General features: G+C 40.0%; 1 protein-coding gene across 1 annotated transcript; it reads left to right on the plus strand.

Annotated features, from left to right (window-relative positions):
* The first annotated feature begins 501 nt into the window (after positions 1-501).
* On the plus strand, positions 502-3,137 carry LOC110888695 (G-type lectin S-receptor-like serine/threonine-protein kinase RLK1). Its single transcript, XM_022136209.2, has one exon. The coding sequence runs from the start codon at positions 591-593 to the stop codon at positions 2,976-2,978; it is 2,388 nt and encodes a 795-aa protein (XP_021991901.1). The 5' UTR covers positions 502-590; the 3' UTR covers positions 2,979-3,137.
* Positions 3,138-12,274: the final 9,137 nt, after the last annotated feature.

The following is a 12,274-nucleotide window of genomic DNA, read 5'->3' on the forward strand; positions in this document are numbered from 1 at the left end:
AACTGATGTAGATGATTCTCTCATTCACCAACACATTTGCGACGAGTATGTCCGTAAAAGGGAAGTAAAGTATAATAAGCAAAGTAGACAAATATCTAAATAAATTGCTATTTGATAACATTTTCCTTGGTAATCTTTTTCCTAATATACGTCATTACATTTTTTAGGCAAACTAGCAAGTTAACCGATTCCATTAGTCAAACGAAATAGCCCATCAAAACAAACTAGTATAATTACCGGGTTGTGACAAAAAAATTATTAAAACGGACAAAGGTTGCTATCATGTGAACTTTGCATTTTAACAATATATATAATACACAGGAAAACTAGAAGGATCCGAGAAGGACATAAGGTTCATAAAAATAGAAAGGTAGGGAAAAGTCTTCAATATTATAAGGTGGTCTTTGATGGGGGGATGAAGATTAGTAAAAGTTACAATTAAAGATGTGTTTTACTTCTTTCTTCATGTTGAAAGTTTAGTCATCTACGAGCCACATAATACTTCGTTTCCTCATTAAAAGCAATGATCTTTGTCTTTATAATCTGCATGATTACTTGTTGGCTGTTGCACATCACTCTTGCAATTTCCCATGGCCTTGATCTTATATTTCATTCTTTTAACGTCTCTCCATACATTTTCAGTTGTAGCGCAACAGAGGAACGGTTCAGTACCGGTTGGTGCGTCCCTCACAGCGCAAGACGGTGTTGAACCATGGCTGTCACCTTCGGGTGACTATGCTTTTGGATTCAAACAAATTCAGGGAAAGGATAACTTTGTGTTATCCATATGGTATGCCAAGATACCTGACCAGACCATCATATGGTATCCACAAACAAATCCAACGGTTTCTAAAGGATCGAAGGTTGAGCTAATCAATAGGCGTGGGCTCGTACTCAGTGATCCTCAAGGCAAAGAGTTGTGGAGTTCTAGATCCATCTCGGATGTTGCATATGGTGTCATGAATGATACAGGTAACTTTGTGATTGTTGATAGCGATTCTGTCAACTTATGGGAAAGCTTTAATAATCCAGCAGATACCATGTTGCCAACACAAGCTTTGCAGAGAGGTGGGGTGATCAATTCAAAACTTAGCCAAATAAACTTTTCTAAAGGAAGGTTTCAGCTTCGGTTGCTTCAAGATGGGAATCTTGTTCTCAATTCTCGAGATATAGCTTTTGATTTCGCTTATGCTCCTTACTATGAGAGTAAAACTGATGATCCCTCTAATTCATCCAATTCTGGTAGCCAAATGATCTTTGATGCAACAGGTTACATGTACATATTGAGAAGAAATGGCCAAAGATCCGAAGTTACTACAAGAAACACGACACGTTCTTCGGAAGAATATTATCAGAGAGTTACTCTAGATCCTGATGGGGTATTAACTTTGTATACCCACCCCAAGAATTCCCCTGGCAATGCAAGCTGGGAAAGTATATGGATTGAGAGAGGAAACTTATGTTCTTATGTTGGTATTCTTGGAGATAGCAGGGCTTGTGGGTTTAACAATGTTTGTAACCTTAAAACCGAGAGGCCAAATTGTGAATGTCCACAAGGGTTTTCGTTGCAAGATCCGAATGATCCAAATGGTGACTGCAAGCTTGATTTCACTCCAAGGTGTGATGAAGGTGAGTCTAATGAAGACTTAGGTTTTATCGAACTCAACAATGTTAATTGGCCGCAATCCGACTATATGCGCATCACACCAATTGATGAACAGGGCTGCAAAAATAACTGCAAGGAAGATTGCTTTTGTGCTGTTGTAATATACAATAATATTGATTGTTTTAAAAAGAGGCTTCCACTTACCAATGGAAGGAAGGGAACTTCAGAGATTAGCAAGGCGTTAGTGAAAATTCGTAAAGGTGAACTTCCTCCTCATATCCCCACTAAGTTTCCTAGAGAGAAGAAAGATCAGAAAACTTTGATTACCATAATATCAACCCTTTTAGGTAGCTCTGTGTTTATAAATCTCATGTTAATTGGTGCAATTTTTGTTTGCTTCTTCATGAACTACCGGAAGAAAGACAAAAATCATTATCCAAGTAGTAAAGCTATAAATACCAATCTGCTTCATTTTACATATCAAGAGCTAGTCAAAGCAACTAATGTGTTCAAGGAAGAACTGGGAAAAGGGGCTTTTGGGATAGTTTATAAAGGTGTAATAGACACAAAGATTGTCGCAGTGAAGAAGTTGGATAGGGTTTTTAATGATGGCGAAAAGGAATTTCAAGCTGAGGTGAATGCTATTGCAAGAACTCACCATAAAAACTTGGTCCAACTTCTTGGCTATTGTGATGAAGGTGAGCAACGCCTATTGGTTTATGAGTACATGAGTAATGGTACACTGGCGAGCTTTCTTTTTGGAAATGTCAGACCTAGTTGGAAGCATAGGAGCAATATGGCATTGGGCATTGCAAAGGGGCTCTCATACCTTCATGAAGAGTGTAGCATCCAAGTCATCCATTGTGACATCAAGCCTCAGAATATACTTCTTGATGATTACTACAATGCTAAGATTTCTGATTTTGGATTGGCAAAGCTTTTGATGATGAATGAGAGTCGAACAAATACTGGAATAAGAGGAACAAAAGGTTATGTTGCTCCTGAATGGTTTAGGAACATCCCTGTCACAATTAAGGTTGATGTTTATAGTTTTGGTGTCTTGCTATTGGAGATCATTTCTTGCCGAAAGAGTGTGAAGGAAAATAAGAGTGAGGTTGAATATGGAGCGATCTTGACGGATTGGGCATGGGACTGCTATCAAGAAAGTATTTTAGATACATTTGTAGATAAAGATTTGGAGGCCCTTGATGATTACAAGAAGCTAACTACATTTGTGAAGGTTGGTCTTTGGTGTGTGCAAGAAAATCCGTCTATGAGGCCAACCATGAGGAAGGTCATCCAGATGCTTGAAGGAGTTGCTGAAGTTTCTGAACCTCCATGTCCCTTCCCTTTTTCTGTTACTTTAAGCTGATCAATTCATTTCCTTGGAATACCCGGATAGTTTTATGTATTCAGTTGTTAGAATAATAATTTGCAGTAACTGCATCGTCCTATGTGAAATCCATAGGCCCAGCTATCTATGAATTAGAATGTCCATTTGTTCATTGTTTATCATCAACTTTGTTATTGAAATATTATGCTGTTTTTTTTATCCTTAACTTCTATGCACAAACGTGGAGTAGATTTTGATTTTGACATTAGAAAGTGATACGGACCACCGTGAAATTAGCTTGCATTCACACGTTCATCATCCTAGTTTTAATAGTTTTTCATTTGTTTTGTTTTTAATTATGTTAGTGGGTAGTTAATCATGTTAGTGGTAATTGCATTAGGTCCATGTTCCCTTAACTAGTTGCATGTTTTACGTATTCAGTTTAGTATTTGTAAGCCTTTATAAGGCCTTTGAGTTTGGCAAATGGAAGAAGAAGAAAAATTAGATCAAAGTTATTATTGTCTTGTTCTCTCATCTATGTTCTTTGGAGCCTAACCCACTCTACGGGTCTCTTGGGAGATTAGCCGTCTCGAATCGGCTTCTATCATTTGGTGCTTTCATTAGCTTGCTCATGCCTCCTTTGTCACGTGAAGACATGGTCCGGGCTTTGGTTGAGCGACTCGACCATTGGCTGGACCACCAAGCTGCACAAGCCAGAGCCTTTGACGCCCTACACACCACAATCACCTCCCTCACCGCGACCATCACCAAATATACCGAGACACTCTCATCTTCCACCCAAAAAGCAACCCTCCATGACCAGAACACACCCCAAGAACTTGAACTTTCGACCACCATCACCTCACACATTGAAGTTACCGACATCGGCGTCTCTACGGACAACGCATCATCAACCAACAACACGGACTCATTAGCATGCAATGAATCCCCAACCCCCACATTACCATTGGCACCACCACCGGCCCAAGCCACGACTCACCAACAAATCCGGGTTGATATTTGTCGCAAAATGAAACAAGCTGCTTCTACACCAACATATATTGCAGAACAATTCTCGGAAGACAACATTATGTCACACACACTCATCTTCTTCCCATCTCCACCTCGTGCCGATACTGACATTCGAAACACCGAGCATGGTCTGAACACATTTGGAAGAGTTGCATGGCGACCACCATGATGCTATGTTAAGGACGCCCATAACGTCGTTGTACGACGCGAGTGGCGACCGCCATGGCCCGCGCATCCCATCCTTGAGGACAAGGATGATTTGAAGGGGCGAGGAGTTGATACGGACCACCGTGAAATTAGCTTGCATTCACACGTTCATCATCCTAGTTTTAATAGTTTTTCATTTGTTTTGTTTTTAATTATTTTAGTGGGTAGTTAATCATGTTAGTGGTAATTGCATTAGGTCCATGTTCCCTTAACTAGTTGCATGTTTTACGTATTCAGTTTAGTATTTGTAAGCCTTTATAAGGCCTTTGAGTTTGGCAAATGGAAGAAGAAGAAAAATTAGATCAAAGTTATTATTGTCTTGTTCTCTCATCTATGTTCTTTGGAGCCTAACCCACTCTACGGGTCTCTTGGGAGATTAGCCATCTCGAATCGGCTTCTATCAAAAAGTGTGGTTGATTAATTCAGGATATACGTATGTTTTGTTTTAACAAACTTCCATTGCTGTAGATAGGATTTTTGTTGTAGATAAGTTCATTAATTTGATAGTATTGATTTTTGTTGTAGATAAGTTCATACAACCATTTCATGTCCATAGGCTGCCGGTTTTTGTTTGATAAATTTATGTTCTAAAAAATGAATTGTAGGTCCGGCTAGGGGAGGATCTAGTCGCCTAATCCTTGTGTACAAACACACCCGGTTGTGCGGAATCCAACCGGAGATGCAAACCGAGATAGAACACGACAAGAACACGAGAAGGAGACCGAGACTCAATGATTAACACCAATGTATTAATACTTGAAACGGTTACAAATCAATGTTTATAAATTAATCTTTGCAAACTCTCACTAGTTCTCTCAGGTATGTGTTCTTCCTTGTGCCCTCCTTCACTCGCCAGTGTGTTCTCACCCGAAATCACTTGATTTCCTATTATATATTTTCTTCACATGTGGTTTAATATGGGGTTCGGCCCATGTGTGTTGTATCAGCCCACGGTTAAGTTGATTGGCCCAAGTTCATTTGCCCATGCACGTTCATTATGTTCAAATATGCAGATTGTAGATATTAGTCAACATATGACGTCATCATGACATCATCATGATGATGTCATGATGATGTGGCAGCGGGAACCGGCTCGCGGCGCTTCGTGCTTCGCGTGTCGAACTCTGGGGCGCACGACGGAGGAATGTCGTGACGTCGGGCTTGAGCCGAACCTAACTGGGTCGAACCGAACCGAGTCGAACCGAAACGAGTCGTGTCCACATAATATGTATCAACAAACTCCCCCTTGGACGCTACTCGTGAGGTTCAACTTCCATATCTTCCACGTCGAAGGATCTTCAAAGTCTTCACGCGTCGTAAGTAGAAAGTGTATCAACAAACTCCCTTTTCATTTAGGTAGTGTGTCAATAAACTCCCCCTTTGATTATGCTTGTGAATCTTTTGACTTCAATGCTTGAGATCCTTGTGGTGTTGGTAATGGTCAGCGGCAACTCGATCATTTTTATCTCTTAAGTGCCTTCACGTCGTGTCTTCATTCCGAAGCTTGTCCACGAACATGTTCTCTTCGCCTTTAGCATCTGCACATGCAAGAAATCTAAACGCGTAATGAGAACAACTGCTTGGAATATAGTTTAACATAAACAAATAACACACATGTGACCATATTTCAATCAACTACCGTCCGACAGTTTGAAAGTTTAAAGGATTTATAAATTCTAGTTTTTAACTTTCAAAACTTGCAAATTTCGACCGTTTATGAAGATCCAGTCGTTTTGGTTTTCATTCAGATTTCAGGCAACGAAGACTCGAGATCCAACATCGTACAATCGAAAATAAGATAGAAATAAAATCTTTTTGGCTTTTAGAAAGTTTATATTAAAACACACCTAAAATCTTTTTGGAATTTTGAATATTTCAAATTTAAAGACTGAAAGCAGTAAATAAATATATACAGAGTTGCAGAAACTTAGAAAAGTAAATATATACAAATAATCTTTTTGCGAGTTTCGAGGGTAAGAGAATCATATCAGTGTACGGTCATGCCAAAACACTCTTGTTGTTCAATTAGTTAACATTAAGATAAGCATCCTATAATGATTATCGGTATTGTTGTCCACATAAGCTCAACTTATCAGATGTAATCACGGCGAGGGGATACATTAAGGTATGATTTATACTTACCGACCGGTGTTCATCCACATCACGACACATTCCCGTATCAAGGTATGCACGGGGATTCATCTTACCGGTGAGTATACCGATTATCATCTGTTTGACCGTATATGATGTGAGATTCTCACTTATTCTGATTTGAAGACAAGCCCTATGTGATAGAATCACTTATTGATGAGGAACTTGATTTTCGATGCATGAGGGCACAAGAGCAAGTCCGTGAACAGGTCAGTACTTTCGTACAGCAGAGAGACGAACTTGACTTCCGGATAAATGTGATATTTTATCACTTATTTGTTTGGACATGTGATTGTTGATCACTTATTGAGGTCGTATGCAGTATGTACACGTATGTATGGTATCATGGAAGATCTAGACTTGCGTCCCCGTTATTTTTCGGTAAAAGAAACAACCATGATACCCAGATGATAAGCAGCATAAAGACCGAATATCTCAGAACCTCGGCAATCTATCAAACGAAATTTTGGTACTAAGACCATATGCTAATGAGTGGTTCCCACCAGGTCTTCAGTCGATTTAAGATTTATATCACCCTGCACACTTTAAAATGATTGTGAGCCTACCGATACATCTTATATAGAGCTGCTTATCGTTTTTCATTTAAGGTTTAAAGAGGTTTGGATAGACCACTGATGTACTATCATTTTCTCTTTTGCTCGCCGGGAAACTCATTTTTGTTTTTCTATTGTTTTTAAATTTTTCGATGTTTTTGGATTTTCAAATTTTGGATTTACTCCCCCTAAAATCAACAAACTAAGATAAATTTAAAACACAAAGGTATTTACAAAAATGATTTTCCGATGTTGGTTTTACTCTTGCTTGACCTTAATGCCGTTTACCAACAATAAAAAGTCAAATCTTGATTTGTCAAATGCTTTGGTAAAAAGGTCGGCACGTTGGTCATGAGTGTGGACCTTAACAACATCGATTAGCCTTTTCTCAAAGCAATCACGTATGAAGTGATACTTGATTTCGATGTGTTTGGTTTTTGAGTGCTGCACAGGATTTCTAGTGATCTGTAATGCAACAGAATTATCAACGTAAATAGGAGTAGTTAGGAATTCAAAACCGTAGTCGCGTAATTGTTGTTGAATCCAAAGAACTTGGGAGCAACAACTTGAGGCAGCAATGTATTCAGCTTCGCATGTTGATGTAGCGACGCATGTCTGCTTCTTGCACTGCCATGTGACTAGGCGATTTCCCAAAAACTGACATCCAGCCGTTGTGGACTTGCCGTCGATTTTGCATCCGTCAAAATCAGAATCACTGAAAGCGATCAAGTCAAAGTTATTATCCCTAGGGTACCATAAACCGGTGTCAGGGCAACCCTTCAAATAACGAAAAATCCTTTTTACAGCTGCAAGATGTGAGGCCTTCGGGTTGACTTGATATCTGGCAAGCAGGTACGTTGGGTACATTATATCTGGCCTTGATGCTGTGAGGTACATAAGAGATCCGATCATTGCGCGGTAGTATGAGGGGCTAACAGCTTCACCCTTCAAGTCCGGAGTAATTCCGTGATTTAGTGGCAATGGGGTACCGATGGGCGTTGCATCAGACATCTGGAACCAGCTCAAGATGTCACCAACATATTTAGTCTGATGGATGAATATCCCAGACTCGGTTTGTTGCACTTGTAGGCCCAACAAGAAAGTCATTTCCCCCATAGCACTCATCTTGAATTTATCCTGCATAATGCGCTCGAAATTCCTACACAAAACATCATTAGTAGAACCAAAAATAATATCATCAACGTATACCTGTACCAATAGAAGATCTCCATCTTGTTCTTTGATGAAAAGAGTACAGTCGATAAGACCTCTTCGAAAACCATTCTCCAGCAGATAATTAGATAAGGTTGCGTACCAAGCTCGCGGTGCTTGATGAAGACCATAGAGAGCTTTGTTGAGCAACCAAACCCGGTCGGGATGGATAGGATCTTCAAAACCTGGAGGCTGTTCGACGTACACCTCTTCTTCAACCACACCATGTAAGAATGCACTTTTCACGTCCATCTGGTAAACCTTGAATCCTTTGAAGGACGCATAGGCTAGAAAGATTCGAATTGCTTCAAGACGTGCAACAGGTGCATACACTTCGTTGTAGTCGATCCCTTCTATCTGACGAAAACCTTGAACGACTAAACGTGCTTTGTTCCGGATAACAACTCCACGGTCATCCTTTTTGCATTTGAACACCCAACGGCTACCAATCTTCTTGTAACCAGCAGGTTTCTCTACGAGCTTCCAGACACCTAGCTTCTGGAATTGTTTCAGTTCTTCCTGCATTGCTTCCACCCATGAGTTATCTTTCATAGCTTCTTTCCAAGTTCTTGGTTCTTCCTGTGAGACATAACACGCGAAAGACCAATCAATTTGTTGCCCGGATTCTCGAATCTCTGCATACAAGCCTGCATTGTTGTTGTTCTGCAACATGTTTCTCGTTTGAATGCCACTTTGCACATTTCCGATGATGTTTTGTTGAGGATGGGTATTATGAATCCTTGTTTCAGGATTATCTCAAACTGGAATGTTTATACCCAGGTTGTTGAGATTGAGATCAACAAACAAATCAATGCCCGGAATTGACGAAGAGGATGATGCAGTAGCTTCAGCTATTCTAGGGGCATCCACTGGAGGAGTACCCTCTGAAGTACCATGAACTGCTGTTGTGGGAGCTTCTTGATCTGCATCTAGAAATTCATCATCCTCTGAAGATTCGTTCAATTCGGTTGCATCGTGAAAATCCTCATTGTCGAGAGCATTGTTGTTCACTGAAGATGGTTCTTGATTGACAAGAATTGGACGAACCACCGGTGAAACTGTTGCATTGTCACTCTCGAAAAACATCCTTGCCGCAACATTTTCTTCAACGGCTTCAACATTGATCGAATTGAAAAAGTCATCGTACTCAAACATCCAAGGCTGACCAGGACATTTGACTGGCAATGTGTGCCTTTGTACTCTGACCTCAGACCATTCCTCGACCCTTTTAGTCTCTAGATTCCAGACTCTTAAGTTCGGGGTGGCATACCCAAGAAAGTATCCCTCAATTGCTTTTGCCCCAAACTTTCCATTAGGATCGATAATTGTGCATGAAGCTCCAAACGGTTCAAGATATGACAAATCTGGTTTCCGTTTGTGAAGAAGCTCATAACAGGTCTTGTTGTGCCTTTTGACTGTAAGGACTCGGTTCAATGTATAACATGCAGAGGCCACAACTTCACTCCAGAATGGAATGGGCAACTGCGACTCTACCAACATAGTCCTAGCAGTCTCGATCAGTGTGCGGTTCTTACATTCAGCGATGCCATTCTACTGAGGAGTATAAGTTGCACTAAATTCATGAAGAATACCTTTTGAGGTGCAAAACTCCGCCATGGCATGATTCTTAAATTCTGTACCATTGTCGCTGCGTATCCGCCTAACCTTCAGCTTGTACAAATTCTCAATCTGAATAATCAAGTTTTTGATAATACCAAAGGTTTCACTCTTGTGTGCCATGAACGCCACCCAAGAAAATCTTGAATAATCATCAGTTATCACGAGGCAATATTGATCATTCCGGATGCTTTTGTGCTTGACAGGACCGAACAAATCCATGTGCAAACGTTCAAGCGGAACGACCACCGTGTTGATCTTCTTAGTCGGGTGTCGCTTCTTCGTTTGTTTTCCTTTCTAGCACGAAATACATACGTCTTGAAGATGGAAATTTTTAAGAGGAACACCATTCACCAATTCATTTGACACCAAATGATTCATTTTGCGTAAGTGAATGTGACCCATTCGTCTGTGCCAAGAGATTGAGTCTTTTTCTGTGGCTTTGGAAACGAAACATGTTGCTTGGGCAGACGTAGTAATAGCTTGGCTCATATCAAGGACATATAAATCATTTATCCTTGGAGCTGATAAGAGAATCCATTCTTTGGGAATCTTGAAGCCGGGCTTCAGCACATAGCATCCATTAGCATCAAAGTGAACTGAAAACTGCTTGTCACAGATTTGTGAAACGCTGAGAAGATTGTAATCAAGTTGTTGCACAAAGTTGATCTTATCAAAGCTGACAATCCCATTGGATATCATTCCTTCACCCGTAATATATCCGCCCTTATCTCCAGCAAAAGCAACATATCCTCCTCAAATAGATTTGACGTCGTAGAGAAGCTTCATGTCGCCTGTCATGTGCCTGGGTGCCCCACTATCGACAATCCAATGACTACTGATAGTTCCTCCTGGAACACCCTGCACATGAACTCACTTGATTAGTTGGAGATGGGGACCCAAGCCATTGTGGTCTTGGGTCTTCCATTTTCATCTACAACAATAACTTCCACTTTTTGATGATTCGGAAATTGTGATGGTCCCTCTGAACTTGTGGTCAATTTAGGTTTCCATGTCTGTTGAGTTTTACCAGTTTGATTGTTTGACAATTTAACTTCGTGATTGTTTGAAGTTTTTGAAAATTTTGAATTTTCTGGTTTAACTGAAACAGATTGTTTTTGAACCACATCAGTTTTAAGTGCCTTTTCAATCACCTTGACTTGTTGGCGTTTCTGTTTCTTTTCCCTTTCTCTTACAAGGCGGGGATCTTGTTTTACAGAAACAGATCGCTTACGGTCAGTTTGGTCACGGGGAACATCAACTTTGCCTTTTTTTTCATGAAGGTATGGACAATTTCGAATTACATGTCCAATTGTGCCGCATTCGAAACATGATCTTCGTTCAACAAACCCCGAAGTATCATGTGATCGTCTTGCCGATGATGATGAACTTTGTGATCCCGAGGTACTAGGTTTCGAACTGTTTGATTCATTTCTTTTCAACACGGTTGCTTTCTTAACAAAATCCAAGTTAGATTTGTTTTTAAACGTTTCAATTTTGTCCGTTCCCTTTGATTTCACAAAGTTCACATTCTTGTTCTTTTTCTGATTCGGCTTCTTTTCACCTTGAGCCGGTAATTTACCTTTTTGCTTGGTGTGATTTTGCTGTTTTTGCACTGTTGGTAATTTCTTATTGCCAAATTGTTTTCGAACTTCGGCCTTTGGAATAGGAGGACATTGTGTTACTGTAACACGTGATCCTGTCTTTCCCAAAAACTTACTTGTCGAATTTTCAAAGACTTTACTTATTAAAGATTGATTAACATTCTTAATAGGAAAATCTTTGTCGGAGTAGATTTTATCATCACCAACAAGAGTGTACAGCAAATTCACACTCTCCGACTCCTTTTCAGACGAGGACTCGATTGCAACAGTCTTAGCGGGTTTTGCAGGAGGATCACATAGAATGTAATTCTCGAGAGGTATGTCCTCATCTTTGACTACCGCATCAGACTTTGCTGGGATAACATCATCAGATTCATCATCAGAATAATCAGCATCCTCAATAATGACTGGAGGATCCTGATTCCGTTCAGCAGAAGACACACATGTATCTGCTGATGCATCTGAATCTGATGATACTTCTTTCTTGTATCCGAGTCCTGTTGCAAACTCCTTTACATCTAGAGGAACAGATGGTTCAAAGAAAGTTCTATCCTCCTCGTCAGGCATTGCATCATAATTGTGTCTCACAGGTGGTGGACATTTCTTGTAACCTATGCATGTGACATCCCGTTTTTCTTTCTGAACGTCAATGATGTGATCTAACACATAGCTAGAGCTCAAATAACTGTCTAGCTTGAGCTGGATCGCCTCACTTTCCGTTTTCACACAAGCCATCTCTTTTTGCATTATCTCAAGGCGAGTTATATACAAATTAATGTCAGTTTGTTTTCTGGAAACCATTTTAGTTAATTCGGTTTTATCTTTCTTTAATTTCTCAATTACCGATTTAAACTCCTTTTCATGGTTTTCATAAAACATGTTGGCTTCAGTGCATTTGGAAAGATCCACGGTTAACTTCTGATTGTGGATAAATGTCACATCATATTTCTCTTGCAAA

Source organism: Helianthus annuus, chromosome 11 (genome assembly GCF_002127325.2).
Source record: "Helianthus annuus cultivar XRQ/B chromosome 11, HanXRQr2.0-SUNRISE, whole genome shotgun sequence".
In the NCBI taxonomy this organism is placed as follows: Eukaryota; Viridiplantae; Streptophyta; class Magnoliopsida; order Asterales; family Asteraceae; genus Helianthus; species Helianthus annuus.

Excerpts from the sequence above, each read along its gene's own strand:
- LOC110888695 (XM_022136209.2), top strand. The coding sequence starts at position 591 with ATGGCCTTGATCTTATATTTCATTCTTTTAACGTCTCTCCATACATTT.